Source organism: Aythya marila, assembly GCF_965140915.1.
Source record: "Aythya marila genome assembly, chromosome: 5".
Lineage (NCBI taxonomy): Eukaryota > Metazoa > Chordata > Aves > Anseriformes > Anatidae > Aythya > Aythya marila.
In genome coordinates this window covers 43879546-43902224 of record NC_139046.1, presented here as the reverse complement: position 1 = coordinate 43902224, position 22679 = coordinate 43879546, and the positions used below count along the sequence as shown (strand labels likewise).

Genomic DNA, 22679 nt, shown 5'->3' with positions numbered 1-22679 from the left:
AGCTCCCAGGGCACGAAGAAGAGGGACTTGGTTCAGTTTCCTACAACAAAGTAGGTCTCTTGTTGTAATGGACTCAGACATAGGCAATTTTCTAGTGAATCAATCATGAAAGCTCCTGGCCTATGGATCTTGAAAGTAAGGTCTAAAATCAACTCTCACAGAAATAAATTTAATTTATATTCTTCTAATTACTGCCACTAAAGGACTGCACTGTACCCTTTAAAATACCGATTTAATCAAGCTTTGGAATGAGGAAATGGAACAGTATTACAGGAAATAGAGGGACTATTGATAGAAAATACAAAATTGTTTTGACACTAAGTGATTATTGAATTCAGTGCTTGGCATATTAGCTCACACTTAGAACTTATGAAAGCCGTTAGAGAAAGGAGGTTTCGTTGGCTTCAGCTGTTCTGCCTGATCTCTGTCTTGCTCTGTCACCTACTGAGTCATGGTCATACCCGTAGCCATGGATAACTGGCATTTAAAGGATAGCAAGGTCAGTTGTATAATTGTATTTTTCTTACTTAGGCACTTTAATTAGGTACATATTCACATTTATTCTGCATGATAGTTTTCTAGTGCTAATTATCAGGAGTTTTACTAGATATTAAACTAAACATTTTACTTTTTAATGTCCCGTAATACCTATATATGGATCCAATGCTAGAGCATGCAGACCACTAAAATGTCTGTTATTACAGATGCTATCACTGTCCCTTTCACACATTTAACATTCTGTCCATTACAGTACTTAGACTTCATTTATCTGCATTGCTTTCAAAATGTATCAGGCAATATCCTCTAATACTATCTTTTGAATTACATTATGCAATCTGACCTTTCGGAACAGAACATCTTTCCTCTTTGCTCTTGTATTGAAGAACATTGAAGAAATATTGTTTCTCCTACAGACAGGATGCTGTTGATTCAGTTGAACTAGACATGGTGAAATTCCATCTGAAATCCTGTATACCTACTTCTGATCTCCCATACTGAAGATGAATTTAGACCAGGAGTAGAATAGTGAAGATAAAGGCTGCTGTGATTATCAAGGGAATTAAAATCCTATTATAAAACTAACCAACAAACTTTTAAAGGTTCTGTAATGGCTAATAACACACATACGCAAACGTACAGGTATAAAAAAGTTTATATAAGAGGGCTTGGCACTATATTCTAGAGAGAATGAGAGAAAAAGAAATGAATATTAATCCATCTATTCTTGAAACTGAATGTTATTTTTAGCTGCTCAGAGCAATGATGTCTGGACCATCCAATTAATAGTGGTGAGGGAAGAAGCCAAACTAGTTTCAGGTGATAACCCAATGAACACATGCCTATACCAGTAGCAACAAGGCAGTTTTGCATTTGCTACCACCCTGCAAGACCAACTCAGAGCAAAATGGCTTGAGATATTTTCATCATCAGGACAGCTCCAACTATCCATATACAATTGCTCCAGTGCTTGAACTTCTGGCCCATTCAGTAACTTCTCAGTTCCACACAAAACTCGTTGGATTTCTCAGACCTTCAGGACTGCTACTCAAGGCTTTTTGCTCTGCTCCCCCTAAGGGAAGATTAGCTTCTTCCCCACACAGGCAGCAAAGGACAAAATGCATCAGGGAGATGAAGCAAAGCCATGTCATGCAGTGCTATTGTTGAGAAAGCCCAAACTCCAAGTGAAAGTAGTAAGTTCTGTCAGCCTAGACCTTATCTATGGCCTCAGCCAGATTTTGTTTTATTTACCTTTCAGCTCCTGTAATGTTGCCATGTACTGACAAGCAATTGTATTTCACTCTTCAGATGCTTGTACTTGAAGGGGAGCAATACAGTTTTTGACAGTCTGCTCTGCGTAACTCAAACTTTGCTATTGTTGCCAAAAAGCACAGCATGTTTTTTATGACAAAAGTTAAATAAAGCTTTACAAGGTAAACAGAATGTAATATGGATTTTTATTACTTTTTTATAATAAGTCACTTTCTCTCTCCTTGGTATTTTTCCCATTACTTCATGCTGGTGCTCTGACAGTATCCAAAGGCCAGTCAGAATCAAGACAAAATCAGGTACCTGTGCATTTCAAATGGCTTGGGAAACATAATCCTTTCCCCAAAGGGCTCTTCTGATTCATGCTTATTTTGGACAGACAGGACTGATAAAGCATAATAGACAAAACGCGTCAGAAGTACCAAACAACTGTATCAAAGATGCTCTGACTTCATGGAAAAAAAGCGTCAAATATCCCTCACGCTCCATTCTGACCCTCAGTTACTACTACCTCTCAACATGTCAAATATCAGCGCCTCAAAATTGCCTCCCAGGTACCAGCAGTGCTGTATAGAACAGGCAGATTGCATGGGGAGGTATTGCCCAGTGATCCATTCCACACACAGTTTAAAAGCTGATACAGTCCTGGCTCAGCAACTTGTGCCCTCTACTTCTGCACCCTTACACATCCCCACATGGGGGTAAAAATGCTTTCAGCTCTGAGCTCCCAGACATACTGCCACTCTCACCAAACTACTGAAATCACTGACGGAGAGATTCAGTTTAAGACTTGTAAAGACAGGTATGAAGACAATTGAAATAGTTGTCTAAGCATAGGCATCTACTTATGTAGTTGATGGTATTTAGAGAACTTTTCAGCTGACTGATGACCGTAGCTACATCTACAGTGCTAAATTAAATGTGCCTGGGATTGTTCTCTGCCACCGATGCCAGCCAGCACAGAAACCCCATGTTCATCTTATAAAAATTATCCCACTGTCCAAAGCAGCATGGCATCATGCAACCGGCCTCTTGAAGATGGGCTCTGGCCAACCTTAATTGCTAAATTGGGAGCAGAAATTTTCCAGCAGTGAGTTAACCCTGGCCAAAAGTGTGACAGGAAAAGCAAAGATGAGTCACAGTGTCTGAGAATATTTCCCGCTATTGATGAACTTCTAGATGTAGCCTAGAGATTTACCTGAACGTGAGCTGAGTCCTCCTCTAAGCCTCAGAGTGAATTAGATGCTTTTTCTGTGACAGGAGCTAAAACACCTCATATTTGCACTACAATTTATTTGTGAGCACCAAAATGAAGTTGCTTTAATCTGGACATGAATCTCACTCAGATTGGCACTATGAAGAAACAATTATTTTTTGCCCTACAGGCAACAGAGTATCCAGGTAAAGATTAAATATCTTTAATTGATATTAAAATATCCCAAGTTACAGACTAATTGTTTTACCCTGTTATTCATATATATATAAGCCTCCAGCAGTTCCAAAAATTATCTGTGAAATTAAAAGCTCTTTTAGAAAAAAATTATACCAAATACCATTTTTTTCCTCCTATTAAAACATCAAATATTGAAGATAAAGTGTTTTCCTTCCACTCTGTAGCAGCTATTTAGCATCCATTGTAAAAGAAAGAAAGTGGGACCCTTTGGCAGCTTAAAAAAATCAAAGATTATATGAAAAATGTCCTTTTCATCATTGCAGTGCTTCTGAGGTATCAAATAGTAAAGAAATCATCTCACCCCCAATGAGTTCAGAAACATGCATTGAAAAATCTATGCTTTAAGGAAGTGTGAAAATTAAATATTAAAAAACAATTCTTGACACTGGAAGGTCTTTGAAATATGTTAAGCCACACTGGAATTCATAGCAGGAAGCCACATTATTTCTTGACACATGGTCTATTATCTTATTTGACTCAATGAATATTCATTAGAATTTACAGTCTTCTATTATTTATCTCCTTTTATTTTTCCACAAGACCTGAGGGGAAACAACATCACCTGCTACTTATGTTGGTTAAAATCATGAAAGAATTATATACAGTATTGCATTAACTGAGACAAATCATTAAAAATGAAAGGCTGATTTTAGATGAAAGTTGTACAGTTACTACACCTGCCTTTTGTTCTCTTTTAATGGAATGAGTTTCCAAAATACAATTTTAATACAAGTCTGTAGACCAACATTACTGTATCTCCATGTAATGCCATGTTATGGCAAAAAGAGATACCTGTTTTGTAATGCAATGATTTTCCACTGAAGAGAATTAAATGCCGAAATTTGTCAGCCTTGCTTGGCTTACTGAGCTTTGGCAATCTTGTTGAATGATGCTGAAAAAGAGGTTGTTGTGTTCTGGAAACAACAGCTTCAGCGACTGATAAATGACAGACCAAGCATATAATTAGTGCCTCCTCAGACTTCCCAGTTTTTATCATGATGCATGGCAAATACCACTTGGGATGACTTCAGAGGTTTGTTATTCAGAGAATTTCCTAATGACCTATCATTTGTGTGCATGCTTTCCTGACTAGCTAAGGATCAGTATGCCTGAGGAGAAAAAATGATAGGAGCTGTGGCTCAAGGAGAAAAAGCTTTTGGCCTGAAGCTGTGGTAAGAGTATTATTTGAATGTCATACATATGAATGCAAAAAAAAAAAAAAAAAGACATACAGCCTGATTATGCCAGCACACTCAATAGTAACTGGAGGCAAGGAGTCCTTCAGGTATATAGAGAATAATAAATCACCTTTCACAGTGTTAGTCAAAGGAGTAAAAAGAGCCATGTCTCAATTCACCCATTTTTTTTAATAATAACATAAGGTTTTATGCCAATACTCTGGTAATTTTATATATGGCATCCATTGACAATATGCAAAATTCAAGTTCCAGCTCCTAAAAGATGTTCATATATTTTTGTCCATAGGAATGTCCTCAAACTACCACCAAACTCTCACTGAAAATGAAAGAAATTGTATTATTTTTGGTATTATGGTATTCAAATGCACCTCTCTAGTAGTAATTGCTATTGCAAAAGTATTTATGAGATGAAGAGAAGTAACATAGCAGCATCTTGTAAGGGAACAGATTTTAATTCCTTCAAATGGCACAGCTAGAGGATGGTATCCAGGATGGTATCCAGCATAATTTCAGCCTGGAGAAAAGGAGACTCAGGGGCGACCTTATTGCTCTCTACAGGTTCCTTAAAGGAGGCTGTAGCGAGATGGGGGTTGGTCTGTTCTCCCATGTGCCTGGTGACAGGACGAGGGAGAATGGGCTAAAGTTGCACCAGGGGAGTTTTAGGTTGGATGTTAGGAAGAACTTCTTTACCGAAAGGGTTGTGAGGCATTGGAACAGGCTGCCAAGGGAAGTGGTGGAGTCATCATCCCTGGAGGTCTTTAAAAGACATTTAGATGTAGAGCTCAGTGATATGGTTTAGTGGAGGACTTGTTAGTGTTAGGTCAGAGGTTGGACTCGATGATCTTGAGGTCTCTTCCAACCTAGAAATTCTCTGATTCTGTGATAATGTGGACCAATAACAAAGGGGCTGTGGAGCACAGTACAAACACTTGGAGTCACCTGGGGTCTGCACTGAACCAGTCCTGAATGTAGGACATAAAAATTGCAGGACCTACATGGCAAGGATTTCCATACGGGGCACAAGAAACTGAAGCTGAGCTATACCAATCCCAGATGGCCTGAGTGGAAATACTGAGCTTGCTCATTGATAACTAATGGCCTGCACAGTTGCAGACTCTTTTTCAGCACTTCTACTCCTCCCAGTTGGTCTGGGCCTTGTGATTGCAGAGCTAGCTTTTCATGGCTGGGTAGATGCTTATTTCTTCAGCACTGCTGGAGGTGTCTCTGCCACTGTGGAAGGGCTCATTGATTCAATTACTGTCCTACATCCAAGTTGTTTCCATGCACTCATGCTAAGCAGAACCCGGATACCAAGTTCAGGGAGTGGAAGAGCAAGTGCAAAGACACATGAATATGCCCGCAGGAATCAGTCTCTACCATTCCTAAACCAGAGCAGAAAACTGCTCACCCTTGAGCGACTCCTTCCAGAGCCAGTTGGGTAGCTCCATACAATATCTCTTCGAATTCCAGAATTGAGAGGGCTTTGTTAAAACCCAGGGTTGGCTCTGTACAACACAGGTTCAGGACAGGTATCTTATTAGATCAGCTTAGTTCTGTGAAAAAAATAAGAAATACTGTACTACTTTTAACCAGTAGAAGGTGTTAAAATTAGACCGCATTGTACATACCGTAAGTAGGCTACTCCCACTGCTCTGTATCCTGCTTCAGTGGAATCAACAGAAGTCCTTTTAAAATTAATGTCTGTCAGTCATGCAGAGACAAATGTTTGGTGCAGTAGACACCCAAACAAGTAAAAGTACAATAGTTAAATATCACAGGCAAATGAATATGCATGGCACATGTAGAGAAAGAAACCATGATTAATAGCATTCCTACTTCCTTTAGGTAATCATGGTAAGCAAGCAAAAATATACTTTAAACAATAATCTCACTTTACAAATTGTTTTATATTATATTCTGTATCTCATGTGATGAAGATTTGCCATTTAACTGCTGCAAATTTCACTTTCCTGGTCATCTGTGATGATGAAAGAGTCTTCTAACAGCAACCTCTACTAGCTGTCACAGCAGAATCCATCAGTTCTGTCTCAACATTCACAGCAGTAGAAGCATCCACCTGTGATTCCTTACTAAATGTTTCTAAGTGATTTAAGTAAGTACTCTTTCTTTCCTTATGCATGCCCTGTTACTTCTCTTCTTTTTTTTTTTCTTTTTTTTTTTCCCTTCCTCTCTGTACACGTGCGAAGAGAGAGTTCCACACTGGACAATGGATAAAATGGAACATTTAAATATAATTCTTCCCTTGACACTCTGTGCCCTTTCAGCTATGTCTGTCCCACAAGAGGCAATTCTACCAAGATATAACCTATTTTGTATCTTTGCTATCTAAGTGCCAGGCTGCAGCTTTATATAGTTTCTCTTCAAGACAGATGACACTACCTAGGGGCACTCTGTTGATGTGATAGCTGCTTGAAAAACCTTTGATTAGGGTTTCAAACACCATAGAGAGAGGAACAACTTCTAAGACGCATCTCGTCTCTTCAAAGTTCCAGTCAGCTACTGCCACTGCCAAGTGGCATATAACACCAAAGTTATTACTAACAAAAAAAAATCATCCCTAGGGAAGAATACAAGACAATTTGAGATCATTTTGGTCCTGAAAGACCTCAAGCATTTCATCCTCTGATAAACAGGAGAAACCTGAGTACCAGCAAAGGCAGAGCTCGCAGCACCACCCCCTCTCTTCACAAAATAAGACATTCCATTAAATGCACATGAAATATGCATGACCATTAACACTAAGGATAAGGAAAAATGCATGTCCACTGAAGTTTGTGATAAATGGTTCGTACTGCCATCTGCCCCTCTTGAACAGAACTGATGTGAAAATAAGAAATGTCTTCTGGATACAGCCAGTCTCAAAATACATACTTCTCTGCTGCAGGTACAGAAAGTACACAGTATACAATGAATACATTGGGACTGCTATCAATTTAAAAAAAATGCATGAAAATGTCTTTGATATAATAACTGATATATTCTCTAGATGTCCAAATGTTTGTTTCTGTAAAAAATAATAATAATAATAATAATAATAATAATCCGAATGTAATCCAAACTTCAAAATTTAGCCAATATATTTTTACCCCACTCTGGTTCACAAACGAGATCTTCCACCTAACTATGGCCCAACACGATTCAAGAAACGCAAGATGTGTTACAACAAAATTAATTTGTTTTTCACCACTTGCTGAAGCGATCGGCTCTGGGGCAGACGCGTTCTGCAGCGGAGCGGGGCATCGGACAGGCAGGGTTAATTTGTCCAGCGCCGAGCCCGCTCGCGGGAGCCGCCAGGACCCGGCAGCCCTCGCGAGGGAGGGGAACGAGGTGAGAACGAGGCGTAGGCGGAGCCAGCAGCGCCCCCTCCCCGGCCGGTCATGAACTGCCCCTAGGGAGCGCGAGACACCAGGAGCAGGGAGACCAGGCCGGGCAAACAGGGCGTGGCGCGTCAGAAGGGAGAGGCGCGGCGGTTAGCGTGGCAGTTCGCGCAGGCAGGGCGAGCAGGAAGGGCAGAGCGCTGCCCCCCCGCCCATACGAACACCTCCTCTAACGGCGGACTACCGCTAGCTCACCTGCAATGCTGTACGCCAGGCACAGCGCTCTCTCTAGGAAGTCTGTTCACACCCTGACTCAAAACTGCGGCAGTTCAGGTCTCCGGCTGCAGGGAGTGCCTGAGCCTGTTGCTACCACCTGCGGGGGGCAGAGAGACTGTGTGCGTGAGGTGCGAGCAAGTAGACGACCTGGTCTGCCTCGTGGCAGAACTCAAGGAGGAGGTCGAGAGGTTGAGGGATATCAGTGTGAGCGGGAGACAGACTTGTGGAGCGACTCCCTGTGTGGCCTGAAGGACAGGTGCCGGGGTGAGACACCCCAGATGGGGGTGGACCCCCTGCCATGTCGCCGTCGGTCAGAGGGAGGGGACCTAGGAGTTGAGGAGGAATGGAAACAGGTCCCTGCTCGACATCACAGGCGATCCCCCCCCCCTACCGGCCCCACCTTCCCAGGTGCTCTTACACAACAGGTTTGAGGCCCTGGAGGATGCCTAGGGCGAGGAAGTCGACTCCACGCCTCAGGACTGCCTCCACCAAGACACAAAGAAGGGTGATTGTTGTGGGTGACTCCCTTCTCAGGGGAACAGAGGGACCTATCTGTCGGCCTGACCCTACCCGTAGGGAAGTCTGCTGCCTCCCTGGGGCCAGGGTCAGGGACATTGCCAGAAAACTTCCCAACCTGGTTCGCCCCTCTGACTATTATCCTCTTTTAATAGTCCAGGCTGGCAGTGATGACATTGAGGAGAGAAGCCTGAAGACCATCAAACGGGGCTTTAGGGTACTGGGACAGTTAGTGGATGGAGTGGGAGTATAGGTGGTGTTTTCGTCCATCCCTACGGTGGCAGGGAGGGGTACAGAGAGGACACAGAAAGCCCACCTGATAAACATGTGGCTCAGACGCTGGTGCCAACACAGAAATTTTGTTGTTGTTTTTTTTTTTTTTTTTTTCTGACCATGGGGTGCTGTACTCATCACCCGGCCTGATGGCCTCAGACGGGTCCCTATCTCTAAGGGGAAAACAGATCCTGGGCCAGGAGCTGGCAGGGCTCATTGGGAGGGATTTAAACTAGGTGAGAAGGGGGATGGGGCTGAAACAAGGCTTGTTAGAGCTGTGCCAGAGGGAACAATGGCAAGGCTGGAAGAGAAGGCAATGGCCCAACTGAAGTGCATCTACACTAATGCATGCAGCATGGGTAAGAAACAGGAGGAGGGAAGCCTTTAGGAAGAACTTTTTTACTGAAAGGGTTGTTAGGCATTGGAATGGGCTGCCCAGGGAAGTGGTGGAGCCACCATCCCTGGAGGTCTTTAAAAGACGTTTAGATGTTGAACTTAGCAATATGGTTTAGTGGAGGACTTCTTAGTGTTAGGTCAGAGGTTGGACTTGATGATCTTGAGGTCTCTTCCAACCTAGACAATTCTGTGATTATTAGATAAAGAATTACACAAACAATGATGGCATACTATTTTTCTATGCACTGGTCCACAAGCATATTTTTTAAAACTTACATATGAATAAATGTTCTGCATCAAAGCCTGGCATAAATAATGGTATCACAGCAAAGAACAATTAATATCCTTGTATCTTAATATCCCTTTATATTCTTCTTATATAATTTGCTCATAGACTGTAATAATATCTATTTTCCTTAGCAATCAATTTATATCACAAATATATATGAAAAAAATCATTTTAAATGGTTTTCTACCTCATTAAGTTCTTCTTAATGAGTCTGGGGAAACAGCTTTAGAGTAAATGAACAGAAGGCATTTTAAATAAAATTAGCTGAGTTTAAATAAAAATAGCTCATACTTAACAATACCCTACAGCTAGCAAAAATGAGCTAGTTTATCCACTAACCACCTAGCGAGATTTCCTCTTCTTTCATAAAGGTTTGCTTTAGAACAAGCAACCTCAAAGAACCCTAATGCAAAAGAGAACGTTATTTTAAAATAACATTAGTTGAATATACCCCTATGTGTAACAATGGCTATTTAATGAGTGCACATTGCCCCTTGCTGTGCAAGTTAACTGCAATAATTTACTGGATGATTGAGGCCAGGTAATAAAATTCAGTTTCTTACTGATGTTACTAGGTTTTACCTTAAAATAAATAAATAAATAAATAAATAAATAAATAAATTTTGAAAATAAAATCTTCAGTCTTAAAATGAATTCCGAGGAACTGCATCCTGCATCAGTCTGTCCTGACTTTGCTGGAGCTGGGGTTATTCGAAACCTGTGTGTGTCAGGATTCACATAGGGGAGGAAGGCAGAACTTCTGATTTAGCAGCTGTTCAGTGAATGTCACAATATGTAGCCAGAAATCTGAAGAATAGTAGAAAAAGCAGTTGCAATACCTTAGCTTTTCTAATTTGTTGTGGATGCTCATTTCAGAATTATGCATTTTTCTTTGGGTCCTAATTCTGGACCCTACCTACACAGCCCCCTTTTGTACAACTGTGTTTTCTTCTGTTTCCTCTGCTCTGAAACAGCATTGCTGAAAAACAGAGCTCCAGCGTGGGACCTCAATCAACTCAAATAAACACTACTTGTTTTTGAAGGAGTGACGAGCAGTATTTAGACCGGTCATCCATGGTCTTTCGTTCTCATGTGGAAAATACACAGCATGCTAGTCTTACCCCAAGCATGCCACGCCACGTTACCCCACAAGATAAGCAGATTTTATTTCTCATCCACTCAAACAAAACAAAACAACACGCAGCTTCCTGCGAGCTGTAGGGCACTATTAGGCACGAGCCGCAATACTTGGTTCTGAAGCTGTACCCTTGCATCCTCGCTACCTGTCCCCTCTTTAGAGAGCGCTGACAACCCACAAGCCCCACTTTCCCTTTTGCAAAGGGCAGAGCTCTCACTGACCCTCTCCGCAATTTTTAGCAATGCCCACGCTGCTTCCTCGCGTGTACGCGAACGAGCAGCCCGAGGAGCCGCGACCCGAGCGCCGCGGGGCGGCGGGCGGCAGCCGCCCCTCGCCCTGCGGCAGGGCCCAGGCGTCGCTCACCCGGAAAAGGAACGGAGCCGCCGCTGCCGGGGCCCGCCGCCGCCCGGCCCCGGCACTTCGCCCGGCCCCCGGGCCGCCCCCGCCCTCCCGCGGCGCTCCGTCGCCGGCCGCCTCTCGCCGGGGCACGCCGGGCCCGAGATGGCGGCGGCGCGGCCGGTGCTGGCCCGAGCCGTGCTGCAGCAGTGCCTGTCCGCTCGGCTGCAGGTGCGGCCGCCCGAGAACGGCTCCGAGGCCGAGTGGGTGGAGGTAATGGGCTCGCAGGGCTCAGGGCTCGGCCCTTCTTCCCCCGGCCGCCGGCCGGCAGGGCGAGAGGGTGAGGCCGGCTGTGGAGGGGGCGCTCCAGGCGCAGGGCAGCTCTCGGTGCCGCTTCTCCTCGCCAGCCGCGGTCAGTCAGATGTGCAATCCCCGTGGTAACTGCCCTGCAGCCTCACGAGGCTGGCTTTCTGTCTTCGTCTTCAAAACCTGTGGGCTGTTTCTGCGGAAATTCATCCCTCAGACAGGTTCTGGGGTGTAAGCGAGCCCTGGGCGACACGTGGCCCTACGGCACCCCTACAGGAGCTCCCTGGCCCAAGGAGGGAGGAAGGCAGCGAGGCGAGCGGCTCCGGGGCAGACGCGTTCTGCAGCGGAGCGGGGCATCGGACAGGCAGGGCTAATTCTTCCGGCACCGAGACCACTCGAGGGAGCCGCCAGGACCCGGCAGCCCTCGCGAGGGAGGGGAACGAGGTGAGAACGAGGCGTAGGCGGAGCCAGCAGCGCCCCCTCCCCGGCCGGTCATGAACTGCCCCTAGGGAGCGCGAGACACCAGGAGCGGGGAGACCAGGACGGGCAAACAGGGCGTGGCGCGTCAGAAGGGAGTGGCGCGGCAGTTAGCGAACAGGGCGTGGCGCGGCCGTTAGCAAACGGGGCGTGGCCAGTCTGAAAGCCGTGGTGCCGCAAACAGGGTGTGGTGCGGCAGTTAGCAAATGGCATGGCAAGTCAGAAGGGCGTGGTGCGTCAGAAGGGCGTAGTGCGGCAGGTAGCAAACGGAGAGGTAAGGCCGTTAGCAAAGGGTGTGGCACATCAGAAGGGCGTGGCGTGGCCATTAGCAAACAGGGCGTGACCTGTCAGAAGGGCGTTGCATGGCAGTTAGAAAACAGGGCATGGCGCGTCGGAAGTTAGGTGCGTGTGTCGATCTGCTTGAGGGTAGGAAGGTCTGCAGGAGGATCTGGATAGGCTGCACCGATGGGCTGAGGTCAACTGCATAAAGTTCAACAAGGCCAAGTGCCGGGTCCTGCACCTGGGGCGCAATAACCCCAAGCTACAGGCTGGGAGAGGAATGGTTGGAGAGCTGCCAGGCAGAGAAGGACCTGGGAGTGATGGTGGATAGTTGGCTGAATATGAGCCAGCAGTGTGCTCAGGTGGCCAAGAAGGCCAACGGCATCCTGGCTTGTATCAGGAACAGTGTGACCAGCAGGGCTAGGGAGGTGATCTTCCCCCTGTACTCAGCTCTGGTGAGGCTGCACCTCGAGTACTGTGTTCAGTTTTGGGCCCCTCGCTACAAGAAGGACATGGAGGTGCTTGAGCGGGTCCAGAGAAGGGCGACGAAGCTGGTGAGGGGTCTGGAGAACAAGTCATATGAGGAGCAGCTGAGGGAGCTGGGCTTGTTCAGCCTGGAGAAGAGGAGGCTCAGGGGCGACCTTATCGCTCTTTATAGGTACCTCAAGGGAGGCTGTAGCGAGGTTGGGGTTGGTCTGTTCTCCCACGTGCCTGGTGACAGGACGAGGGGGAATGGGCTAAAGTTACGCCAGGGGAGTTTTAGGTTAGATGTTAGGAAGAACTTCTTTACCGAAAGGGTCGTTAGGCATTGGAACAGGCTGCCCAGGGAAGTGGTGGAGTCACCATCCCTGGAAGTCTTTAAAAGACGTTTAGATGTAGAGCTTAGGGATATGGTTTAGTGGGGACTGTTTGTGTTAGGTCAGAGGTTGGACTCGATGATCTTGAGGTCTCTTCCAACCTAGAAATTCTGTGATTCTGTGGCATGGCAGATAGCAAACAGGGCGTGGCGTGTCAGAAGGCTGTGGTGCGGCAGTTAGAAAACAGGGCGTGGCCCAGCAGAAGGGTGTGGCACCGCAGTTAGCAAACAGGGTGTCACGCGTCAGAAGGGCGTGGCGCTGCCGTTAGCAAACAGGGCATGGCACATCAGAATGGCATGGCGCATCAGAAGTGTGTGGCGCGGCAGTTAGCAAACAGGGTGTGGCGCATCAGAAGGGCGTGGCATGGCAGATAGCAAACAGGGCGTGGCATGTCAGAAGGGTGTGGCACAGCAGTTAGCAAACAGGGCAGAGCCCATCAGAAGGGAGTAGTGCAGCAGACAGCAAACAGGGCGTGGCGCGGCAGTTAGCAAACAGGGTGTGGCACATCAGAAGGGTGTTGTGCGTCAGAAAACAGGGCGTGGCATGTCAGAAGGGTGTGGCATGGCAGATAGCAAACAGGGCGTGGCACGGCAGAAGGCATGGTGTGGCAGACAGCAAACAGGGTGTGGCGCGGCAGATAGCAAACAGCATGGCAGGACAGAAGGGCGTGGCATGGCAGTTAGAAAACAGGGTGTGGTGCATCAGAAGGGTGTGGCATGGCAGATAGCAAACAGGGTGTGGCCTGTCAGAAGGGCGTGGCGTGGCCATTAGCAAACTGTGTGTGGCGCGGCCGTTAGCAAATGGTGTGGCACATCAGAAGGGTGTGGTGTGTCAGTTAGCAAACAGGGTGTGGCCCATCAGAAGGGCATGGCACAGCAGTTAGAAAACAGGGCATGGCCTGTCAAAAGGGTGTGGCGTGGGAGTTAGCAAACAGGGTGTGGCACGTCAGAAGGGCGTGGTGTGGCAGACAACAAACAGGGCGTGGCGCAGCAGTTAGCAAACAGCATGGTGTATCAGAAGGGCGTGGTGTGACAGTTAGCAAACAGGGTTTGGCTCATCGGAAGGGTGTGGCACGGCCGTTAGCGAACAGGGCGTGGCGCGTCAGAAGCTAACTGTTAGCTAACTGCCAATCTAGACAATTCTGTGATTCTGTGAAAACTAGCGGGTTTTCTAGGAGGAAACCATTCAACCATTTAGCCTTTATGGTTTTCTAGAATAGGGGGGGGAATGCTTACTAGTTGCTGTCATAGGCAAAACGGATTTAGCTTGGTAATTTGGTAATTATCAAGTACTTACTTAGTAGTTTGGGTATTGGAAGGAGAAAAAGATGAACATCTAGACACACAGGAGGACATCCCTCTGTGTTTTGCAGGCTAAATTTGACTTCACACACCTCACCCAGTCTCCGCTGCTGGGTCTTCTCCTACCCACGTGTTGTCAGCACAGGTTATGCTCAGTCCCTTCACAAGGGGCGAGACAGCATGGGCTGACAGCATGGCGAGACAGTTTCTCATACTGCTCCATCACGGAGCACCTCCTACTCCTGTGTTGTTTGTGTTCCCTCGCTGGCATTTTCTGCCCTTTCTTAAATACACTCTCACAGAGGTGGGCTCAGGTGTGTCCTGCAGTGGGTCTGCTATGGAGCTGACTGTTTCTGGCCCATGACCTCCTCCTACAGCAAGGTGCCTGGTGGCTTTTCAGTGCCACTGTCTTCTCTGCAGCAGTGGTCGTTCCTCAAACCTCTCTCTTCTCCCTTCATCACCCAGGCCAAGAAAAATCAGGCAAAAAAAAAAAAAAAAAAAAAAAAGAAAAGAAAAAGGCTTAATTTTAACAATAGGATAACGGAAGATTTTGGGGGTGTGTATCTCTTTTCAGAGAGATGTCTATATTTTTGTTTATTTCAGGCAAAAAGTGGTTTTTAAATTCATAATATGAGTAGTTTTATGGAATAAATAGTGCATCAGTATAATTTTGATAGCAAAATAGCTTTTGCAACAAAAGATCTAAAACTGCCTCTGAGTTTGTACCTCACTAATTGTGTGATACTGTGCACTTAAAGAAGAAAGGCCAGGTAGAGCAATGTGTCTGCAGTAGCAGTTGTTTGGATTTTTATTTTAATTTTTCCAGACCGGTAACCAGAAATGAAGCTCATGGGAAACACTGTAGTTTTCCCCTTTTCTTCCCATGGTCATATGTTGGGGAAGGTAGGTAGGCCTCTAGACTCCTAGGGCTAGGCAGCATACAGAGTGGCCAGGCTATTTACCAAAGCATGAAGGCTGGCACTGGGGGTGTGTCCTGCTGTTGTCGCTGTTTATGCATTACCTACACTAGAATAAATTATTTATATAGGTCTCAATCATTCAGCCTTTCTGTTTTTTTAGTTTGGTCTTTTGTCTTTCTTAAAGACTACTACAACAGAAGAGGCTAAATGTAGCAATTCATATATATCTTTTTTAAGGTAAAGATTGTAGTATGTTTAAAGGACGTATGAGTTCATTCAACAAACCTGAAGAGAGTTGAAATACAAAATTTCTGTCCTTAGGGCTTTCCACTCTATGACTTGCACATAGTTCTTGAAATGTTTCTCTCCTGGTTCAGAAGAGGATGATGGATCTTTGACCTACTTTGTACAGTCCAGTCTGGAAAGCCAGAACTTTTGCTTGAAGAAAATATGTGTCATCTCACAGATGCCGTGTTTGGTTGAAGGCCTTATTAGCCTCTCAGTTTAAGGAATATAGTGAAGATTGCTCAGCACAGCATAAATTAACTTTAGAAATACCCTATTTCTTGTTTGCTAATCTTGGAAATAATTGTAGATCTTGTAGGTAAAAGCAGAAAAGTCATTGTGCTTGTTGTCTTTCCAGCTGTCCAAATAGAGCCATATGTTTTGTTGTTTTTTTATATATCATGAATAAAACTGCTATGAGGCAGTAATTTAGCAGCATAATTTAAACAGATTTATGCTGTTTATATCTCGTACTTGAAGTTTTAAATGTCTTAACCAAAATCATTGGGAAAGTAACAGAGTTGAAAAAAGTAACCACACTGAAGGAATGTGCATGAGATTTGGCCAGCGTGAGCTGCAGGTATTTTTTAGACATGAAATTTAATAATATTTGTCATTGGTACTTATGAATCTTTCCCAGCTTTTAAAGAGAAATCTGTTGTAACAAGAGCTATGGAAACTTCATGGTTCCTTCAGTATGACTTCTTTAGAGGTCATTAAAGGGAATTGTTTCTCACACTTCCTTGTAGGATAATGCTACTCTCCATATATGTGCACAAGTGCCAAAATAAAGAAATACGCACCTTGTAAACTATAATTTATGTAAACCAGTGTATGCTTAGTGACCTGTAACAACCTAAAAGTAGGTCCTGACCTTGAGAAACTTCTCATGTACTATAAATAGCACATTAGGTAGGTGGCTTTGAATAGCTTCTGAGCTTTAAAAGACCCCTGCAGGTAATTTAGGAACTTTAGAATGTTCTTTATCTGGAAGAAGGCTAGGTGTGTACATTATATCTGTATTGCTCTTCATTATATTTTCATGATTGTATTTTTCTGACCTGCTGATGATTACCAGAGACAGGATGCCTTGTTTATGGAGAAATGTTGGTGAGATAGGATCAGTTAAATGTTTATGTATACAGAAAAATACTTTGGAGGAAAGAAAATGAACTCCCCTTCTAAACACAGGAGAAGAATGAGATGAGATTTGGAGCATTCCACAACTGTGGGAGAAAAGAAATGTAAAATGAATATTCAGCTAAAGAGTGTAAGTACCTACACTTACTGCAATGAAACCATCCCGCCCTTATCTTATTTCCCTGGTTTGTCTTCCGGTTAAGATACCAAACGGTGCAAAATACCAGCTGCAGGTTGTTCTGCAGCCCGTGGTAGATTATGCAATCTCTCTTTGATGCAGCAGAATGGATGAAATGTGAATAAAGCTTCTCGACAGATAGCAACTCAACTTGAAACGGAAATGTCAAAGAATAAATCACGTAAGTTAGTTTTGCAAACTGGCTTTCTGTGGATTGCAAAGCACCTCTGTTTTCATTATCAATTGCATTACATTTTGCTGAAAAGCACGTTGAGATGACATTTTGCAGAATATATTTATGTTTTGCTAATGAAATCTTGCAAAAAACAGGTGAATGTTGCAAAAAACAGGAGGGCCAGGGGGAGGCCTTAGTTACTTGTTGATCCTGCCAAAGAGCTAAAAAGGACGTTTGGAAGCTGCTGAGGTTGCTGAGGCTGGATGGATGGCTGTAGGGGCTGGGTACTTCAGCCCTTCCTGAGGCAGGTTGCCTGGTCTGATGATTACTTGGGACAGTTGTATTGTAAATGCCTGTGCTGCAGAGTCACTTGCTTGGCTGGTTTATTTAAGTAGGCATTTTACTGATAACAGCAAATCCACACAGCACAATTTCCCTGCCCAACTGCCTGCCTGTCACTATGTAAGTTCTTTGTAGTGGTTGTTTGCTTATCAGCATGTTGTATTTGTAACCTTGTAATTTGTGTTTTGCTTGACTTTAACGGAGTTAAATATAGCTTTGAAGAGCTGTCAGCTAGGCTTCATTAGGGAACAGCATTATTACCTTCAGCATTGGCAATGGTTTTGTATTGGTTCAACAGCTTTACCTGTACCTGTTCCTTAACTGGCAACATGTCTTAGATGTCTTAGGACATCTGAACCATTGGTGTAAGATCTGAGGACTGACATGCATTAATGTTAGGTTAGCTCTTGAAATCGCATGCAGTTTTACATCTACTCAGTCAAGTAAAATTAAATAATTTTATATATATATATATAACAGGAAGTTGAAATGCAGTTGAACGTGTTGAAAATAATGTTCAACCACAGTTTACAATCACAGTTTAAACCATAAATTTCAACTGTAACATGGTTGCAAAGTGTTCTAGAAATCATAAACATGCAATAGAAATACAGTCTCCTGTCTAATTGCTGTGAGACACTGAAACCAATGTGTCTCAATTTGTGATAAAAAGTATATTCAAAATCAGGCAGCAAATCATGAGAGAGGATGAAAAGTAATTAATGTTTCTAGCTATCTGGCCGTAGGACTTCTAAATGTCACTTTATTTACCTTTTTGTCTTTTTAAATGAGCTTCTTGCAGAATATTGTTACTTCCATATGTGAAACTGAACAGAAACTATCACAAATCTCAGAAATAGAATAATCTGTGAGGTGTGCAGTGTAGCTTAGTCACTTATTTCTAATTCAGTGGTAAGATATATGCAATGTAAATGTATTTTACCTACTTCATAAAGAATTTTTTATTAGTAGGTATGTGTGCATTATTATTCTTTATTAATATCTTGATGGTAGTCTGTTTCTGGAACTAATATTTAGCTAAACATATAAGACTATCTAACCTTTGGCAGCCTGTATTTCTCTCCTTAATTTGAAGAGAGAGTTTGAAATGCCATTTGAGGTTCAGGCCATCAAATTTCTTACAGTGTTTATGAAATATGGCAATCATTTGGGAATGGAAAGCTGTATAATATTCTGCAGTAGTCGAAATGAGTTTTGAAAGGAGCCATTTATAGCTTTCCAGAGAATCTCTGTGTGTGACATTTCAGCTACAAAGAATATTCTCTTTTTCCAGAAGTTAGCAACTAGAAAAATAGTTAAGAAGGCATAGCTCTCATCAGTCATTGCCTTGAGTATTTTGTTCAATCTCCACACGAACAAAAGGATAAACCTCATGTGTATAGTTTTACTTACCAAAAACCTTTATCTTTCAAAGAAAAGAGAGTAAATAAAAAGGAAGAGAAAGTGTTGATTTTTCTTTTTATTTTCTTTTTCTTTTTCATTTTTAAGAAACTCCTCATATTTCTTATATTTTTTGCTTTGATAACGTTGACAGTAATGAATTCTTCATGCCCCAATCTAGTTAGTATCTCTTAGGTAGTATTTCTTAGTTACTATAACCTGACATTTATTTTCCTTCTAATGGGAAGGTAAGAATACTTATTCTTGACAAAGCAGTGGAGAGAGGGTTGGGTGGGTGGGTTTTTGTTTTTGTTTTTTTTTTTGATATTGTGTGGATGTGGATATTGTATGCCTTCTGGTTTTTTTGTTTGTTTGCTTGTTTGTTTGTTTGTTTTTTCCCTAAGAGCTTAAACCTTTCACATATACTTGGTCATGACACAGCATTGCAGTTGGCTGCAGAGCCTATCATTTATCTTAATAAAGCACAGGTTGGCACATGTATTCTTTGTGAATTAAACCAGGGAGTAAAAAAGCTACCAAGGAATTGTCTTACATTTTCTCCTCAGTACAGACCTAATTCCTTCCTCAAATAGCTAGTTCCTAAAACTGATCTCTTTGAATTCTAAAGATGTGGCATATCCTTTGTACAAATTAGGGGAAAGGTCCCATTTCATCAAAAAGATTTCACCCAAACTGATAAATTATATTTTTGGTAACTTTATAATGTTCTGAACAGCTTCATAATTGTTGGTCATCATATTTAAATCAGTAATCATATTTAAATCTAATTAAAAGACTTTGTGTTTTGTCAGAATTATCCTGTACTGGATTAGTTTTAACATCAAAATATAATAGAGTTCAATGACAAATCCCATGGTATTTGTCATATTTCATATTTGGAAATAGAATTCATACGCAAAAATATTTTATCTGTATGCTTAATAGATAAAAAGCTTAAATTATTTCCTGTTCTGTATTTAAATACTCTAATTCTAATTTGTGACCTTGTGTACAGTAATACTGTATATGCTAGATTCTAACTAAACTTGGCTTCACATGGAGCTAATGAATTGGCTTAATTGTGTGTAGCAGTGTTGTGCAGATAATCAGCATGCACTTCATAAGCTTCCATAAGCCTGTAAATTTGATGTCTGAAGCTACAGGAAGTAACTAAGACTGCTTTTGGGAACTTTGTTGTTATGTGGTCTTGTAATTTTTTGTACTGGATTTAATGATAAGCCTGTGTGGTGGGCAATGAGAGACACTGATATATTTTTCTGTAATCTTTCATAGATCCAGAGAGGGCTTGTTATCTACATATGCTTCTTCAAAGGTGCTGATCAAGATCTTGTTCCAAAAATTGGTATGATACAGCCTTTATAAATTCTTCTATTGCTTGAAAAAGAATTAAGTGATGGAGGCAGAGAAGGCAGCAACTGTTTAGACTAGAAGTCAAAAAGCCATCAAATAGCATCACTCCAAATCAATCAGCTGGCTGAAAGAACAGCTTGTTTGGTCATATTTCATTTGACAGTTGCCTGTATCTCTTTTTCCGTCTGCCTACTCATGATCAACCTGTTAGAAAATTAATTCATACAGAATGATAACAGAAAGTGCAACACCTACTGTTTTACATATTACATGTATCAGGCAACAGCTTCAGTCCAGGACAGAACTGAACTTAGAGAAGAATGTTTTCAAGTAATTCACGGCTTGATTTAAGAGGTATTTTAATTTTTATCTCAGGGTATGTGCAGGATATTTAAAAGTATGGCCAGTAGAGGGAGTTGGGTGGATAACTAAACTGTCCTTCCCATCTCATTTCAGAGATAGTACATACCCTGTTAGTCTTTCAAGTGCAGTCTTCTGGTTCACAAGTGATAACAGCAATATCTGTATTCTTTCTGCCTTCTCTGCTTGCACTTTAACATTTACATTCAAGTGGAGATGATGCTGTGAATAAGGTCAAATGGTCGTGATTTTTGTCTGCCTTCATTCAATGTAGTTTTGACTTGTTTTTTTGTTTTCAATTTTATTTTTTTTTACTTTTATTTCATTTCTTCACCCTCTTTTCTTCCATCAGTAGCACTGGATCACCTGGAGAATCCAGTGATGATGCATGTTCCACATAAAAATGTCCCTTTTTGTGGCTTGCTGATAGTGGTAGTTTCACAAAAGGTCATGTAACAATAGTCTATTTCAAGCCACATGCTGGGACCAGCAGAAAGATCTGGCAGTGTGCAAGCACAGGTGCTATTGAAAATGCTGAGAGCAGCTCTTGGTGTTCAAGGGCATAGTCTTTCTGTGATGCTAAACTAAGTTGAAACCTTTGACTGTATTTAAAGCAGCATGATATGAAAATTGATTTTTTGCTTGTGAGAGTTTCTTGTGGGTGATTTGAGAATAATCACCTTTTCAGCTGTGTGGCAGCTGAAAGAGGCCAGAAAAAGAAAAGTTCTGTTTCCTATTAGGAGATTCATCTCCCACCATCCTCCTTAAGTGTCTGCTTATGGCATATTTTTTCTTAGTATGTTTTGAAACTGTTTAAGTGAGTTTTTTGTTGTCATTTAGACTTTCATGAGATGACTAAACCTCACGGGTTTTAGAGTTGGAGGACACTTAGGCGGATTTATTTGATTTGTTGTAGAAACACTGGAAAATATGATGCTAGTAAATGCAACAAGTCTGTCTACAAGTTTGCACATTGCAGTTTATGGGTTAAATTGCATCTTTGACCTTCCTGCCTGCCTCCTCTCTCAAAAGACAAGCTGACAGCTGCAGGTCTCCAAGTGGAAGGCTGAAGAGCGCTCACTCCACATGAAACCAAAATGCTGAGCCTGGGGCTTCAGCAGTATCAGTTAGGTGTTGGATCCTGCTGCAAACGACTCCATCCAGAATGAAAAGAAAGTCAGGACAGAAACACCTCCAGAGTGCACCGAAGATGGTCTTATCTCCTACCATGTATAGAGTTTTGTAAATGTTTCCTGACTACCGCACAACTAATTTAGGGTCACTGATTGGATCCCGGGCTCCTTTGGGGAGCTCCAACTATAAAAAACTATATGATTTCAGACAGTCAGCCACTGTCCCCCTGAAATAACTCTTTAGATGTATTATATTCATATAAATGTCCTTTGTATTCTTCACAATACTCTGACATCTTAGCTGGTAATAGTATTTTTCGATTGTTCATGTTTCTGTTCTCTTAGCTTCTTTTACTTCAATCATTTGTCCTATCTTTTGGTATCTTGACGAATCTTAAATCTTGTTTTATTGGTATATTAGGTCCAGGTTAATTTACTTTAGTTCCACTAATTTTTGTTTTATTTTTATTTGCAGTCAACACGCTGTTGAATGTTAAATTAAGTGAAAATGAAAGTGGAGAGTACGTATCTCTCCTTGACTTACCAGGCAACGTGCTCATCATACCACAGGCTACCCTGGGTGGTAAACTGAAGGGAAGAAAGATGCAGTACCATGCAAACATAGAAAAAGAAAAAGGGCTGGAACTTTATTCTCAATTTGTGACTTTATGTGAAAAGGAACTGGCTGCCAATGCCAAATGCATGGAGGCAGGTGTTCTCGTCAAGTATGGCACATATGGGAACAGACAGGTGTTAAAACTGGATACAAATGGACCTTACACTCATTTGGTTGAATTCTGAAAAAAATAAATGATATCCTGGATACAGTACTGGCTATAACTGTTGTCTTTTTTTATTTCGAAGTATTAATGTAGTTAAATGGTTTGGGAGATACACTGTAAGAAGGACACTGACTCATCTGTGCTGATGTTACTAATCCCATTAAATAGAAGGATGCCTTAGACTGCTTTGCAATAACGAGCATGTGTTTTATCTATATACTCATCTGAAGTATTGTTAAAATAATTTTTAAGATTGATCCGATGAAAATGTCTCATTTGGAAGTTTTTTTTGCTTTTTTTTTTTTGGAAGAAATTTTACTAGTAAGGTCGTGCATACATTTGTTACTTCAAAATAACGACAAAATATTACTGTATTCGCTGTGGTAAAGTA

At 42.5% G+C, this 22679-nt stretch overlaps 1 protein-coding gene across 5 annotated transcripts; it reads left to right on the top strand.

Moving 5' to 3' along the window:
• The first annotated feature begins 9938 nt into the window (after nt 1–9938).
• Nucleotides 9939–22334, top strand: DTD2 (D-aminoacyl-tRNA deacylase 2). Of its 5 annotated transcripts, XM_082760708.1 has the most exons (6): nt 12942–14582; nt 15028–15104; nt 15926–15986; nt 16598–16676; nt 19936–20005; nt 21982–22334. In XM_082760708.1, exons 4-6 carry the CDS (start codon nt 16656–16658, stop codon nt 22305–22307), a joined length of 417 nt encoding a protein of 138 aa, XP_082616834.1. In that variant the 5' UTR covers nt 12942–14582; nt 15028–15104; nt 15926–15986; nt 16598–16655; the 3' UTR covers nt 22308–22334. The 5 variants fall into 5 exon arrangements, with proteins under 5 accessions (XP_082616831.1, XP_082616832.1, XP_082616830.1 ...); XM_082760706.1 differs by lacking the exons at nt 12942–14582; nt 15028–15104; nt 15926–15986 and adding an exon at nt 9945–11254; XM_082760707.1 differs by lacking the exons at nt 12942–14582; nt 15028–15104; nt 15926–15986 and adding an exon at nt 11150–11212.
• Nucleotides 22335–22679: the final 345 nt, after the last annotated feature.

Excerpts from the sequence above, each read along its gene's own strand:
- DTD2 (XM_082760704.1), top strand. The coding sequence starts at position 11,147 with ATGGCGGCGGCGCGGCCGGTGCTGGCCCGAGCCGTGCTGCAGCAGTGC. Across the intron at positions 11,255-19,935 it reads CCGAGGCCGAGTGGGTGGAG|ATCCAGAGAGGGCTTGTTAT; the intron begins GTAATGGGCTCG and ends AATCTTTCATAG. Across the intron at positions 20,006-21,981 it reads AGATCTTGTTCCAAAAATTG|TCAACACGCTGTTGAATGTT; the intron begins GTATGATACAGC and ends TTTTATTTGCAG.